At 56.7% G+C, this 15,143-nt stretch overlaps 1 protein-coding gene across 3 annotated transcripts in view; it reads right to left on the reverse strand.

Annotated features, from left to right (window-relative positions):
- Nucleotides 1–3,912: 3,912 nt before the first annotated feature.
- PRDM11 (PR/SET domain 11) overlaps nt 3,913–15,143 on the reverse strand; it is a 48,972-nt gene continuing 37,741 nt past the window's right edge. For 2 of the 3 annotated variants that reach the window (XM_040495365.1, XM_040495366.1), the window contains 3 exons: nt 14,148–14,335; nt 9,329–9,955; nt 3,913–8,138 (listed from right to left, as the gene is read on the reverse strand). In XM_040495365.1, the coding sequence (XP_040351299.1) occupies nt 5,974–8,138; nt 9,329–9,955; nt 14,148–14,335 (2,980 nt within the window). In that variant the 3' untranslated portion in view covers nt 3,913–5,973. The remainder of the gene's footprint in view (nt 8,139–9,328; nt 9,956–14,147; nt 14,336–15,143) is intronic. The other variant, XM_040495367.1, reaches the window with a different exon arrangement.

Consider the following 15,143-nt stretch of genomic DNA (forward strand, 5'->3'; position numbering starts at 1 on the left):
GGGCATCCGGCTCAGCCGCTGCCTCGAGTCACAGAATCGGAACAGTGTACGTGAACTAAACCTGCCTGTTAGGGTGGCGGTGGGCGGAGGGGTCACGGGCCTCCACGCGGGGGAGGGGAGAGCGTTGTCCTGAGTACAGCCAGCAACAGCAGCTGTGCAAACCGGGCTGAGCCGAAGCCCTGCTTGTGAACTTGAGTTTTCACTGAAGCCCTGGGTGCGGGGGGGGGGGGGGGGGGGCCGCGGCCGCTCCCGCCCTTCTCCGGCGCGCCCCCCGCCCTGGCCGGAAAGCCTCCACGTAGCGGGCAGCACTGGCTGGTGATGTTGGCGCCGCCTGCTTCACCCCTGCAGCGCCCTGGCAGACAGCGGTGGAGGGGGTGAAGGAGGCGGGGGGCAGCCGCACTTCAGAGGCTGGGCCTCTAGGGGTCAACAGAAGCACCTAAGGGGGGAAGGAGGGCATCCTCCCCGGGCCCCTCTGGGTCCCATGTGCACCTTTCCGGTTGCCACCAGCGCTGCTCATTCCTGTAGGGGGAGGGCATTAGGGGAAACTGTGCAGTGGTCCCTCCGCCAGGGCCCGGAGACCACGTCCCAGGGCCAAGCAGCAGGGACCACCTACGCGTCGGACTGCAGGGGGTGAGGGGGGACGAGGGGGGCACTTCGGCTGGAGCTCAGAGGGCGAGTATCTCCTTCCACCTCAGCCCAAGCCTGCGGTAAAGGAGAGAAAGTGCGCCGAGAGGGCAGAGGCCCGGGGACTCTCCTGTCCTGCACTGTGGGCAGGAGACCCCACTCCCGGCAGACAGTGCCCTCCTGGCTTCCACATCTCCCCCTGCAGAGGCCCTGCCTCCTCCCTCTCCCAGCTCTCTATAGACTCTATTTTTATATCTATTTAAAACATAGAAATGTATAAATATATAGGATATTATTTATAGATATATAGACGTGATTTAATCTCTTACTCTGTGTGTATACGTACGGCGTATGTCCATATATACAATATATATGCTGTAGCATTTGTATGATACACTGCACATACCCCCTGCTTCCATGCGCTCTCCTAGGGAGACTGGATTGCATAGGTATTTCCAGGGCAACACCACTTGAAGGGATGGGGGGGGGGGGGGACAGGGGGGGGGGGGGAAAGCCAGATGGAAGAGGAGGGCTGTACCATTTTCCTCCCAAAAGGGCACTTTTTTTTCTCCCTCTGGCTAACACACAAGGATCACCTCAAAGGCTTCTTAAAATAATCACAGCTCCATCCACTCAGCGAAAGGACCCTGTGAGCAGAGACCAGGAGAGAGGTCTCCCTCCAAGCAGAAGGGCCCCACGTGTCTCTGGAGGAAACCTTCCTTCCTCAAGATATGAGGAGGAAACAAGGCCAGAACCCACGACCCAGCACAGAACCCATGACCACTCCCAGGAGGCTGGTGTCTGCAATGGGACCGTCCCAGGGTCCCCTGCTGTCCAAACACGCCTTTCTCACCGAAGGAGGCCTGGCCTCCCTGCTTTGGCTGTCCCAGGCTGACCTGGCTAGGGTGGCCACTCGAAGGGGTGAGGGGGGCGTGAGGTCCAGTGTCCCTGGAACCCTCTGCACAAACTGGGCGTAGGACCTAGAAAAACACAAATTCTAGTCGGAAATCAACCCAGACCATATGCCATCACCAGATCCAGATCAAGAATCCCTATCCCTAGAGGGGATGGGAGGGAAAACACACGGGGAGGAATCTAGAAAAGAAGTTCTACTTCAACCCCAGGCCGCCTCCTGGACGCCACGGGGCTCAGGAGAACAGCGGCCCCACAGCCCAGGTGGGCCAATCCCATAAGCCATTTCTGTCTCGCCGCGACCACGTTCGGCATTCTACGCGTCCTTCCCTGTTTCCTCCTTCTCGGTATCACGTCCAAACAAATGGCAGCTATTTAAACGTTACCTTAAATAATTACAGGGTCCTTCCTCCAAATGAGAGGGTTGACATAAGCAAGTCAAGGACAGGGGGCTGAGCAAGACAACTCAACATGGAAACAGGTAGCGGGGCTGGGGCGAGACCCCCGCCTGCCCTGGGTTCAGGGCCCAGCACCGCGGCCGCCCAAGCAGACGCCCGGCAGCCCAAGCCCGCTCTCATTCTCCAGTGAGGATGAGGAGACAAGAATGTCATAGGCGGTCGTGGACAAAGTAAAAATAAAAATAAAAACCTGGTGTTTTGGATGCCTGGACTCTCCTGCCCGACCGGGTGGGCAAAACGTGGGGATTCTGATGTGGTGAGAGCTGTAGACGGGGCTGGGCTACCCTCAGCTTCCACAGATACTGGATGCCAGGGGGTGTCTTTGTCCTCCAATAGAGGAAGCGAACCATGTTAATCACAAGGGCTTGTGGCGCCCAGGCTGTGCAGTGTATCTCCTGGGCACACACGGCCATGAACCTGAACTCACTTCCCACCCTCCTCTATGAGCCAAAGAAAATCACTCATCGGTCAGCCCAATTAGGACACGTCTCAACCCCGGAGACAAACATGTCATTCTAAGCCAGTGGCTGAGCTCAAGGGCTCTGTCTCATCTGAAGTGACCATATTTGGGATACAAGGACTGCCCGGCCACAGCTTTTTATACCCATCAAAGGGAGATCAGGCTAGCTAAGCCTGTGGTTCCCTGGGCGAGACCCTGTGGGGGCCCGTTCTCCCGAAAGTCTTTCACGAGGAGGCAGGAGAGTGGCAACTCCCGTGTTAGAAATCACGCGCGACATTCACAGGCTGGGAGCACTGAGCCTCCTGGGAGCATCCGAGTTGAAAAAAAGACCCTGTGTAAATTGCAGTGGGCGTGTCACCCCAATTGTGCCCTGGTTACTTCCGGTCCCAAGGTAAAGCGGCCTTCAGAGTGCCTCACACCACCCAGGCCTGGCTGGATTCAACAGAAGCCATGAGCACCCGGAGTTTTAGAGCGCCTTGCCAAACTTCGAGCACCCCCTGCCCCCGAGAGAGCTCAACCTGCCCCGGGCGTGGAGGCTGGCCCGGCAGGAGACCACCCGCAGTCCCCGTGCTGCTAGCTCGCGCTCATGCTCCTGGCCCAGAGGCATGTCACCAGCTCACGGCAGATGCTGGCGTAGGCCCGAAGGATCTTTTTCCCCGTCTGGATAAAGATCGGAGCTAATTCGGGCCATGGCCTCTTGAAACAGTCACGGCCCTGACGAGTCCTCAGGCAGACATCAGTGATTCTCTCTTCCCGGTTTTCAAATGAGTGGTCCAGGGGATGGCTCCCAGTGTAGTGGGAGGAGAGGAGCAGAAGGGGAAAGGAGAAGGTCTAAGGCAACTGGTGGCTCGAAGAAAGGATCCCAACCTACTTTTGCCGGCCCCCACCAAGCTTCCCCTTGCCAGCCTTCTCTGCCCCCAACCCACCTCACTTGGTCCGTGTGATGTTCCAAGAAAGCTCCCACAGGCATGGTAGTTTTTGTGTGTGGCGGACAGAATGTCCGGGAGGGTAGGGTGGAACCTTGTGCTTTGCAAGGGCATCCCACTTGACCACAAATACTGACCCGGATGGGAGGAGCGGCGGAAGGCGGGCGGGGGGCGGGGGGGGGGGGGGTAGGGAACACATCAGCTTGAAGTACGGACATGGTTTGCGGCTGGGAATTCCGAAGCCTCAGAAAGAGCTTTGGGTGTTTCCTTGCTAGTTTCTGCTCTCTCCTTGTTCAGAGGAGGGTGGGGAAGTACGAGGGACTGGGAAGGGGGCCAGGAGGGGGGGTGGGTGGTGAATGTCACCAGGCAGGGGTGCATTGATTTGTTGAACAAGGCAGCATATGAGGCCTGGCAGTGGGACAGTTGGAGAAAACCGGGTGTTTTTTTTGTTTGTTTGTTTCTTGTTTTTTTTTTTTTTTTTTAACATGCTACATCACTGTTGAAAACAAACAAAAAAGTTTCAAAAATAATATATAATATATATATATATAATATATTTATATAATGAAAAGCTATCAACTAGCAGCAATGATTCTAAAGTTATCTTAGCACCAAGACCATAGGGGTGGGGGGAGGGGACGTGTGGGGCGTGAAGGTACGGGCAGGACAAGGAAAGGGGAATGACATGTTCAGTGTTGATGACATTTCCACTACGGTTCTCAACAGTGGCACGAGGCCTCGGAGACAAGCTAAACCAAGAAGGAAGGAAGCCACCACAGTTCTACGTCTGAGCCGAGCAGGTTGGAGACACGGGGGCCTGGCCTGTGGCCCGATCACGCCGTCCTCTGCCCACCCTCTGCCGAGTGAGAGGACCTGACCACGGACAACGCAGATCTTCCTTCCTCCCCCAAACACGACCTGCACCCACAATGTAGGATCTCTGCATATCAGATATGCATAAATCAGATGTGGAAACATGAACAGAAGTTTGTAACAGCTCACGCACATTTTGTTTAAAAAAACTCCCTTGCGAGGTATACTGGTAGTTAAATGAACAAAAGAGCATCGATCAGACTCCTCTAGCTTAAAACCATTACTTGCCCCAGGGAATAGGCAAGTGATATTAGCTTTAGGCTATTTCTAAAGCTTATATTGTGGTTGTGTGTGTGTGTGTGTGTGTGTGTGTACGTGCGTGTGTGTGCGTCTGTGTGTGTGTGTGTGTGTGTGTGTGTGTAGGCTGCTGCCTTGAGAGTCCCGTCTGACCTCTTGTTTATTCCTTTTCTTTAGGACATCTCTACCCTGTTCAAAAAAGGAGGCATTCACAGGCATGGATGCAAGGCCTGGCTCCCCACTGCCTCCTGCCAGGCTGAAGGGTTTATTATCAGCCTTGTCACCAAAGAAGGCCTCTATCTCTAGAGACCCTCCTTGGAGTCACGCACAACCCAGGGCACAACTTGCATTGACGTCTCCTGCCACTGAACTATAGCAGGCATTTGATTATTAAATGCACAAAAAAATACCCCCAACACATCATATGATTATAAAGACAGAGCATAAATAATTCATGTAAATTGAATCCACACTCTCCATCGGACTTGCTTTTAGCCAAAAATCGCTGCCCTATGAGGGTCTGGACTTCCTGGCTCTTCATTTCCCCCAAAGTCCTGGATCTGAATGGGATTATATTATTTTACCCCACACCACGGGAGAACAGGAATGCAAAAAAAAAAAAATTCCCCCCCCCCCCCCTCCCGCCCCCCAACACACACCTTGTCCCTTCCCCACGATTTCAAGCTCGGTTGTAAGGCAGTTTTGCCTTCAGTACAACAGGTAATATCTTCAGGATCCAGGGGGCTGGATGGAAGGAGGGAATCCAGAACCCAGAGACGGGAGAGGCGACAGAGGTGGGGAGTGGTGGGTGTCACAGTTTGACCGACACGTTTGTTTCTAAGACAGTGAAGGAACGCTCAACAGGAAACGAGTACAAACCTCTCAAGCTGAAATCAGGTGGGACAAGGGAGAAAGTCACACACACACACCCCCCAATCCGGATACACCACCTGCCCCCCTCCAAAATCGGAGATGGGTCTCAGCTACACCAGCGTGGCAGCGAAGAGGCCAAGAACCCCCGTCGTAAACCAAACGGGAAAAGAAAAGGCAAGACAGAAACCCAAACCCCAATCCCTCAACCCCCCCAAACGAAAACATAAAACGAAACAAACCACCTAAAGGTGATGACAGAGACCCGTCGTTTTAGCTTAGGCTGTTGGTTGGCTGTTAGGCGGGAACGCGTGTGGCCCCAGCACATGCTTCCGTGAGTGAAAACGGCTGCGGGATCTTGTAGACAAGAGTCGGTTTCCAACATCGTTCCTTTGTGAAAGCTCCCAGTGGCTTCTGGTGGATGCGTCACCTCGGTTCTTAAAAATTTTCAGTGTGGGTTTTTATATATATATATATATATATATATATATATATATATATATGTATGTATATATATATATAATATAATATATATTTATATAATATATCAAAGCTTATGAGTATAGATTAAAAAAATATTCAACAGCTTAGTGAACTCTGTGACACCGGCCCCCTAGATGTCCGGGTAAAACTCTGACCCGTGGTCCACGGTCTGCAGCACCGGCTTCTGTTCCAGCGCAGACATCCTGCTGAGGACCTCGGCCGACAGCGCGTAACTGTTGCCAGACTTCTCCTCAAACCAGCTGTCCAGGGCTCGCTTGGCATCGAAGCTGGCGATGGGCGGGCCGTTCACGGCGATCGTCAACAGGTCGCTGAGCTGCTCCAGGGTCAGGCGGGAGCGGTGGTTTTTGCGAACTCGCTGCAGGGCGTTGCGGCCTTTCTCGCAGCAGGCGGTGGAAGTGGGGAGGACCTTGAGGACCTGGATGACCTTATTCAGGAGCGGGAACCTCTGTTTGTACTTGCAGATGTGGCCGATCAGGTCTTTGAAGCCGTTTTTGGTGTAGTAGTCGGCCTTGAGCTCCCGCCACTCCATCAACAGGCTGCCCCGGGGGTCCAGCCCCTCCCTGCAGACGTCCCGGGAAAAGGTGGGGATGGCCTCCAGGTGCTCGAATATCTGCACCATATCCTCCTTGCCGTAGCTCACGAGCTCCTCGCTGTTCCTGGGCCAGGCGGCCAGGTCGAACACCTGGCAGGCTTTCACGAAGATCCGGCTGCGGGAATCAAACCTCTGGGCCAGGATCACCTGGGTCTTCTGACAGATCTTCTCCCGGACGGACTGGAACTTGGCCTCGGCCACCCTGAGGTTCTTCATCGCGATCCCGTTGAAGCTCTCCCGGAAGTTCTCCTCGAACTCCTGCAGGTACTCCCCCGGGGAGTCGGCCAGCCGGCTGATCTCCTGGATGGCCTCCTCGATCTTGTCGTCCACCTGGGACACCAGCAGGTACTCGCCCTGGAAGACGTAGGCCAGGCGTGAGAGCACGGCGATCACGTCCAGGAGGAAGTAGATGAGCTTGACCGACTGGTAGTCCATGAGGAACTGCAGCAGGGCCAGCGCGATGGCGGACGCGTCCGCCCGCTGGGTCTGGCTGCTGACGTCCTTGAGGTGGGCCACCACCTCCAGGTAGTCTTTGATGAGGGCGTTGAGGACGTTCTGCTCCCCGATGATCCACCTCACGGCGCGGATGTCCCCCAGGAACTCCGTCTCCTCGCACAGGGTGGCCGCCGTGGACCGCAGCTCGCACATGAGGCGCGGCGAGTAGCGGTAGAAGCTGAGCAGCTGCTTCAGGTTGTTCTCGAGCTCCTCCAGGCAGGGGAGCTCCTTCCCGCTGATGGCGTCCAGGATCTCCAGGTGGGGCCGGTGCACCATGAAGGGCAGGCACAGCAGCCAGGGCAGCGTCTTGCGGATGGTCATGAACATGCTGGCGCGCAGGCTGGCCGTGACGTTGGCCCCGTCTATGCCCAGGCCGACGGTGGGCTTCTCGTCCTGCAGCCGGATGCCCAGGGCAGAAAAGGCCCGGTCGAGGGCCTGCAGGTAGCTCTCCGTGCCGGAGAAGCCCAGCTCCTGCAGGGATAGGAACTCCGTGGCCGGGGGCCCGTCGCTGCTGGTGTACTGGACGTAGACGGCCACCGTGTCGGCCAGCAGGTCGTCGCTCTGCCCGTCCAGGATGATGCTGAGGCAGGGCGACTGGCGGATGCGCTCCACCAGATCCTCGCGCAGCGCGCGGGCGATGTGGTGAATGAGGATCTGGCAGTCGCCCTCGTTCATGTACTGGTCCACCACCTTGAGCTCGCACTTCCGCAGGAGCTCGGCCAGGGGCCGGAAGTCCAGGTAGGGCCTGCCCTCGAGGGCCAGGTGGTAGGCGGTGTTGAAGAGCAGGGTCATGTTGCGGCACATCTCCTCCGTCTTCTCGGGGTGCATGCGCAGCTTGTACAGCTGCAGGCACTTCTTGTGCAGGTTGCTCTGGCTGTGCAGCTTGATGGTGTGGATCTTGAACTGCTTGGAGCCGATGATGAAGGCCGACGTGCGGGACGACTGCACCGTGTACTGGCGGCAGACGTGGCACCACATCTCGTTGAGGGTGGGGGAGTACCGCAGGAACCAGAACTTCTTCAACCACTCCTGCTTAAAGCGCCGGATGCGGCGCCCGGTGGCGGACGACATCTTGGAGGGCTCGTCGGCGGCGGTCATCATGTCGTTGGAGACGGATTCGTCGGCCGAGTCGACCTCCTGGTCGTCGTCCTCCAGGATGGCGGGGCCGGACACCATGCTCTCAGAGGCTGCAAGACAAACGGGAAGGAGACATTTGAAGGCCCGGGGGCGAACACAGCGACTTCTCCAAAGCGACCGGGCACGCTGCCCCAAACAAAGGCGCCGCGCTGCGTGACCCGCGAGCCACCTGCGACGACGGACCGAACCCCGGCCTAGGATTTGTTTTACAGGCACTCTCGCTATCCGCGTGTGGCTTCTCCTCTCTGGCGGGGGGGGGGGGGGGGGGGGGGCGCCCCCCAGTGGCCGCCCCGCGCCGGGCCGCCGGCCCTCACCCTCCACCAGCGGGTGCTCACGGAACCTCATCTTCCCCATCGACTGAGCGGCACGACCACGAGAGCCGACCTGGCGAGAGAACGAAGCACGTCGAGCGTCCCTGAGCCCCCTGGGGCGAGGACGCGGGGGCTCGCTTATCCCAGCAGCCAGCATGGTCGGGGCTGGCGTGCCACCCTCGCGGGAAGGCAGCTTGCCACGGCCCCGGGCTATTTCTGGATCAGAATGCAGCTTGGTCAAGACGCATGCTTCGAGTATCTGAAACGCCTCACTCTGCGCTACGGGATGAGGTTAAAATAGGAAACGCTACGTAAATGCTGGACTCAGCTGCAGCTGTGTTCCGAAAAAACCTTGCCGGTTGTCGACCGAGTCTAAAGATCCCAGCGGCCGACAGAAAAGCACCGAGGCGTGCAGCCACACGCCCCCGCATCCCAGTCCTTCTAGAACACTCCGGGCAGGGGAGATAGGAGCGCGTGCGGCAGAAGCGCGATTCGGGAAGAGAAGAACGAGGCTGTGTTCCGGGACTGAGGTCAACAAGGCCGGGAGCTCTCCCCCACGGGATGCCCTGCTTGGGACTGGGGAGAGAGAGAGATTGGGTTTAGAAGTTGAGCGTGGGGCTGAGACACCGGTAGGCCCACTAGAGAGAGGCAGCGGGTCAAGAACACAGCACACACCCCTCCAGCAGTGGAACTTCCTTTATTGACGGGGAGGATACAAGGGCACGACGCGAGGCGTCCCGCTGGAGCTGAGAAGCAGCCTGTCGGGGGCAGGCACCTGCGGGCAAGGGCCGCGACCGGAGTCCGCCCCCCTCGTGACACGCCTCAGGTCCCCCCGGGGAAGGTGGCTCCAGCAGAGAGCGCCGGGCCACCCTCACCCTGCCCACCGGGCGCCCGTCCCTCCGGCCACGGTCTCATCCACGCCAACTTACCTGCGGGGTCCGAGAGCTCCGGGAGCTCCAGGGCCTGTGCGGGCAGCACGGGGGGTTCAGGAAGCTTCCCAGACTTAAGCATATCTAGTTCGGCCTGGAGCTCCCGGACTTTCTTCTTTAGGCGAATACAGTTAGGGCAAAAGGAGGTGGTGGGGAGCTCGTGAGGGTCGGACGCAAGGGAGGCCTCGGCGGGGCTGTCGGCCTTGAAGGACGAAGGTTCTTCTTCTTCATCCTCCAACGGGCCTGGTTCCTTGGAAACCCCCTGGGGGATCTTCCAGTCCCCTTCCCCCTGGGTCCGGCCGACATTCTGCACGCCATGTGACACGGTCATGGCGCACCGACTGTAGGCCTCGTCCTGGTACTTGGGGACTTTCCTGATGACCAGCGAGGTGCTCAGTGCCAGCTGGTGCGCTTCCGCCTTCGCGGATTCCAGGGAGGCCTCCAGCACGTCCTTGAAAATGAGGTCAATCTTCTTCTTCTTGGCCTGGGGGTGCACATCCCCCTCGTCAAAGCCACGCTTGTAGGGACTTTTGCCCTGTCTCAACACGGGGAGCGGAAGGGGACCCCTCAGGTCTTCTGGGTTATCCAGAGCCTGTTCAGACTTCTCCCTCTGCAACCTCTTCTCTCCTAGGAAGGAAAACCAGGGCGTGAGGAAGGGGGGAAAAGCCCCGACGTGGAGAAACCAACAGAAAACAAGGCACGCCTCCTATCAGGAAAGTCACTTGACACATCCCTCTGGATCTGGCCTTGTGGGGCAGGTGTGACACGACAGGGAGAGAGAGGCGGGTCACTCAGCGGATCACGGGGTCTAGAGTGGGATCCCAAAACGTGGGCAGAACTCTCTAAAAAGACCACGCGTTGCGCGGGAGCCTTAAGTATACACGCGGCACATTTACAAGTGGAGAGAATGCTATAGGGGAGGGCAGCGGGAAGTTCGGTAGCCCTAGAAGATGACACCCCCACCGATCAAACCGGGCGGGTGGGCGCGCACCTCAGAGCTCAGTGCGTGTGGCTCCCCGCCCTCCAGGCTTCTCGTCCAGTCCTGGCAATTGGAAGACGGCTGCTTCGACTTGGTAAAAGGTACACCCGGAACACGGAGTCCTCTCCTTCCGGCTCCCTGGCTGCCCCGAGACGGCCCCTCGGGGCAAAGACCGACCCACAGCCAACCATCCTTTCTAACTCTCCCAGTGATCAGAGGACGAGGTGCACGGGAGAGAGCGTGACCTGAACGTCCGTGGTTCTCCCACAACCGAGGCAGGGGGGAACGGGGGGAACGGGAAGACGGGGGGGCCCCCCCCGCAGTGGCTGATGGCTCCCGGGCGGGCAGCCTCCAGCATGACAAAGAGGGGCGTGACCCCACTGACCCAAAGCATTCTTGAAATATAGCTGTGTCTCCTTACCTGATGATACAAAGAACGCTCCCTTTTCTAGCTCTTTCCATCACGTGACTGGCTTCAAAGACGTTGCTGAGCTCCCAACAAGAATTTTAGCCTGATCCTTTGAAACGGCCGCCACAGTCTCATAAATTGCTATAGAAGGGCGTATGCTCCCCGGGGGTGCAGACGCTACAGGGGACCCTCAGAAGGTCCTGACGGCGGCCTGTGGGGCCGGGGAATCTCAAAGGGCTTCCTAGATAGAGGCGGGGCCCTGGGAGCTGACTCCGAGCAGTGGCTTGACCTGAATGTATGTTGCGGATGGATTTCCAAAAGCCGTGTTTGCTAAAAACCTCTGAGTGGAGCGGAGGCCAAAGGATCTCTGGGAACAATCCAGAAGATCCATGCTATGCCTGAGCCCTGGCTCCCCGCAGCCGGCAAGGGGTGCCGTGCCCCGGCCCGTGTATGAATCCAGGCTTCCGACGGGTAACAGCACAAAAGGGGGTAACCTAATCAGGACACCCCTCTTCTGTCCTCGCACGAATGCCTGAACGTTATGTTCAGGGCCCCTGAAAGTCAGGTGGCTCTCACAGCCTATATTTTTATTACGACCGAGGAGCAGAAAGGGTGGACGTGAACACTAACACGTTCGCGGTACAGATCAGCTATGACACTTGCCCATTTAGAATCTCCAAACGTCAAGGGCCACGCTTTCACTTCTCACAGACCAGTCAGGCAGCAAACAGCTTATGTCGGGAGCTCAAGGCTATACATCAGCAGGGAGTCCTCATGCGTCTCTGCTTAAAGACAAGGTCATTCAAATCTCCTAGGATGCGTGGGGGGACTTCTTCGGACTCAAGGCGCTCAGAAAAATCTAAAGGCCGAGAAGGACCTTTCAGCATCATGGAATTGATTTCAAAGCCTCCATTAAATATGGGGGGAAACACCACAGAGTGAATTGGTGGCTCAAAGTGGATCAAATGACACAAGGTTTTTTTTTAATACACCTATCCGAAGCATCCCGTTCTTAAAAGATCGCCACAAAGGCATACTTTACGCTGTCTGCAGGAAGAAGTTTCTGGGCTTCAGGTAACGTCCCTACTTAAGAAGGACCAGTAATTCATGCTCTGGCCTTTCTCAGGGCTCCAGCCCCCAATTACAAAGAAACTTCCTTCCACGAAAGACCCTCGGTGACTGAGTGTCGGGATCCCCTTCTCGGAGCAGGGCTGGCCCACCGATCTAAGATGCCACCAAACTGTATTCAGAGCCTGCCAAAGCTGCAGGCTACAGAGACGTCTACACAGCTAAAGGCCACTGAGCTCATGACTGCTCCTGAGGGCTTTAGGATCAAGCCCACCCGCTGCTCTGGCCCAGCCCCACGGTGCCTTTCAGTCTCCTTCCTGTTTCCTACTGCTCAGCCTGGCCAGGAACAGCCACTCCTTCCTCCTGTATCTTCACAAATCTTCACGTATCCCATCTCAAGCCTCTCTGCTACGCCTCCTTTGAACCACTCCCGAAAGGTCACTCCCTCCTCTGAGCGTTCCCCTCGGATCTCGGGGCTCTCTGAGGATGACCGCAGCTTGATGTGCTTTGGAGAAGACACTGGGGTGGGGGTGGGGGTGGGGGTGGGGGAGGATATCACAAATCCAGGAGAATTTCAGAAGATTATGGCCAAGGGATGGAACCTGTGTCCTCAGATAGGACTTCTCTTGGTTTTCTTTTCTTCTGGTGATAGGACGATTCTTTTGGAGACTTCTTGGCCGTCTTCATTCGTGTCTTCCCTTATCCATTCAACAAAGATGTATTGCGCATCAGGCACGGTTACACAAGGTCTCTTCAGAGGTCAAACGGAAACCATGGGAATCTCGTCATAGAAACCTGCCTTCCCGAGTGAGATCGGCACGTGGCCAACCCCCGGTTCCGAAGAAGACAAGAGGTGAGTATGTCGGCTGGGTCTCCCCACCGCCCCCCCCCATTCACAGATACCTTTTACCAAGTCAGGCAGCAGCTGTGCATTCAAGGTCCACAACCCGCTTTGTTCTGTTTTGTTTTTAAAAACAGCCTTGGGGCGCCTGGGTGGCTCAGCTGGTGGAGCGTCTGACTCTTGATTTCGGCTCGGTCATGTCTCGTGGTCATGAGATCAAGCCCCGTGCTGGGCTCAGCACGGAACCTGCTGGGGATTCTCTCCCTCTCTCTGCCCCTCTCTGCTACTGCTCGCTCTCTCTCTCTCTCTCTCACTCTCCCTCAAAATAAATAAACTTAAAAAAAATGAACATAGCTTAATTGCAATGGGCCACCCTGTCCCCTTTCCCTCTTCTCCACTCATACTCCATGTGAAGATTTATTTCCAATAAGTAGGTCGGTCAGGAGCGTGACATGGTGGGGCTTGGGTATAGTCCTGGTTCCTGAGACCAGATGGACTCTGGGTCTTTGAATGCTTTTCCTTAATGCAAGAAATATCCCCCTGAGAGGAGCTGGATTCACCAGTTTGCCTGGGCCAGGCTGAGGCTGGAATAGAGAGGCAAAGGGCTAGGGGTTGGGGAGTATTTTAAACCACTTTCAAATGAGGCATTTAAATGGAGCTGGATGGACATCTCCCCCACCAGGCCACCACCCACACCTAAGGTCACCTTCCCACCTCCCTCCCTGAGAAGAACTGCCTTCTTCTAATAGGGATGGTTCATTCACAGCATGTGATCAGGACTTTCAGGAATGAGGCCAGGAGGAAGCTGGGAAGAAACGAGTTTGGTCTGGGAGGCCGTATACCATCGTAGGTTAGAGCTGAGACCCTGGACTAGGACCCTGGACAGATGTGGATGAGAAACCCAGCAGGGCCCTTCCTAGCCCCGTGACCCCGGGTGAGTCGCTGTATTCATCCGATGCTCAGTTTCTACACTGGTGAGCTGGGGGATGATCAGCCACACGGGATGGTCAGCCTCAAAAGTTTCCAACTGAGGGCTTACAGTGGTCAAGGTGGGCATTGCTCTAAATGGGCGCATTACCCAGCTAATTCCCACCACACCCTTACGAGGTAGGTGAACACCGCAGAACCGCCGCTGGGCACGTGGTAAGCACTTAGCAAATGTTAGTATCACTGCGACAGGGACGGGTTGTAGCACCTTCCCATCGGTTTGAGTCGGAGAAAGAGGACCAACTTTGATTACACTTATGCGCTTGGCTTTGGGGCCCTGTCTCTCTCCCGGATACTCTCCGATGCCTGCGCCAGGGTTTCTGAGGGAGGACAGCACCCTGGAGGGTCTGCGGCCCTGCCCAGAGCCGCCGCTCACACGCAGACCGTCCGTCCCCCGCCCCGCGTCCCTCTGGGTCTCCCCGTCGCCGCTGGACTGCATTCCCCAACGGTCTTCTCAGGAAGCTCCCAGAGAAGCACTCCTGGCCTCCCCTGTGTTTGGTGGCGGGCGTGGCCCTCACCTCGGGTGGGGACTCACCTCTGGCCAGATTGCGGTGGATGGTCTCCTGGGACATGCTGTGCAGACGCTTCATGTATTCCTTGCTGTACCAGACCCGGAGCCGCTCCCCGGGCCGGATGTCCCGGCAGGCTCGGAAGTAGATGTGCTCGCTGTGCTGGAACGCCAGCAGGTTCTGCTCCCTCTCTTCCCGGGAGATGACCACGTACCTGGGGGCGAGGGGGACAGGTGAGAACGCACGGGCCACTCGGTGGAGGTCAGAGGTCCACAGGCAAGGGGCGTGCGCAAAAGTCGAAGGACGGCTGCCTGTCCGGGATCGGGACCCCAGCTAGAGCCGGTCCCTCGTCCCAAAGTCACAGTTTTGTGCGACCTTGAGCAAGCCTCCGACCCTCTGAGGGTCTCTGTTTTCTGAGACTAGGGATGACAGCCGCCCTGCCTACCTCCCACGTACTGGTAAGCACAAAAATTCAACACCAGATATAAAAACGATTACCAAACCGAAAGGCCATGTCGTTCGCTCTTGGCTAAATTTTAACCGCAGGGACCCCCAGACACCTGCAGGCCTCCGATGGCGCTAAGTGTGGGATTCCTGGACTGTTTCCAGGATTTCACGAAGCCTAGAAGAAACAACCCATGTGACAACGGCGCCCTGAAGGCCAATTAACAAATGCTGAAGACCAATGTCTTTAAAAAGTGGGTGCCCGATGCTGACAGGAGACGAAGGGAAATAAGACCCAAGAGAAGGTTAGCAATGACTGGAAACTAAGACTCAGAGACGCTAAGTGACTCGCCTGAGGTCACACAGTGAATAAATGGGAGATGGAGCTTTGAGGTCTGTGTCTTTCCCACTAGATCTCACGGCTCCTCTGTGGGCATGTAAAGCACCAGCCATGCCCAGATAACCTTTAAAGTTCTGCCAAACCCTCAGAATCTCTCCCTTACCCCCGCTCCCTGAAATGACATTTCCAACATCCAACCTGCGCCCTTCCAAAGCTGAGATGATGTAACACCTACGGA

This window comes from Herpailurus yagouaroundi, unplaced genomic scaffold (genome assembly GCF_014898765.1).
Source record: "Herpailurus yagouaroundi ecotype Mexico unplaced genomic scaffold, PumYag 187, whole genome shotgun sequence".
NCBI classification, from domain to species: domain Eukaryota; kingdom Metazoa; phylum Chordata; class Mammalia; order Carnivora; family Felidae; genus Herpailurus; species Herpailurus yagouaroundi.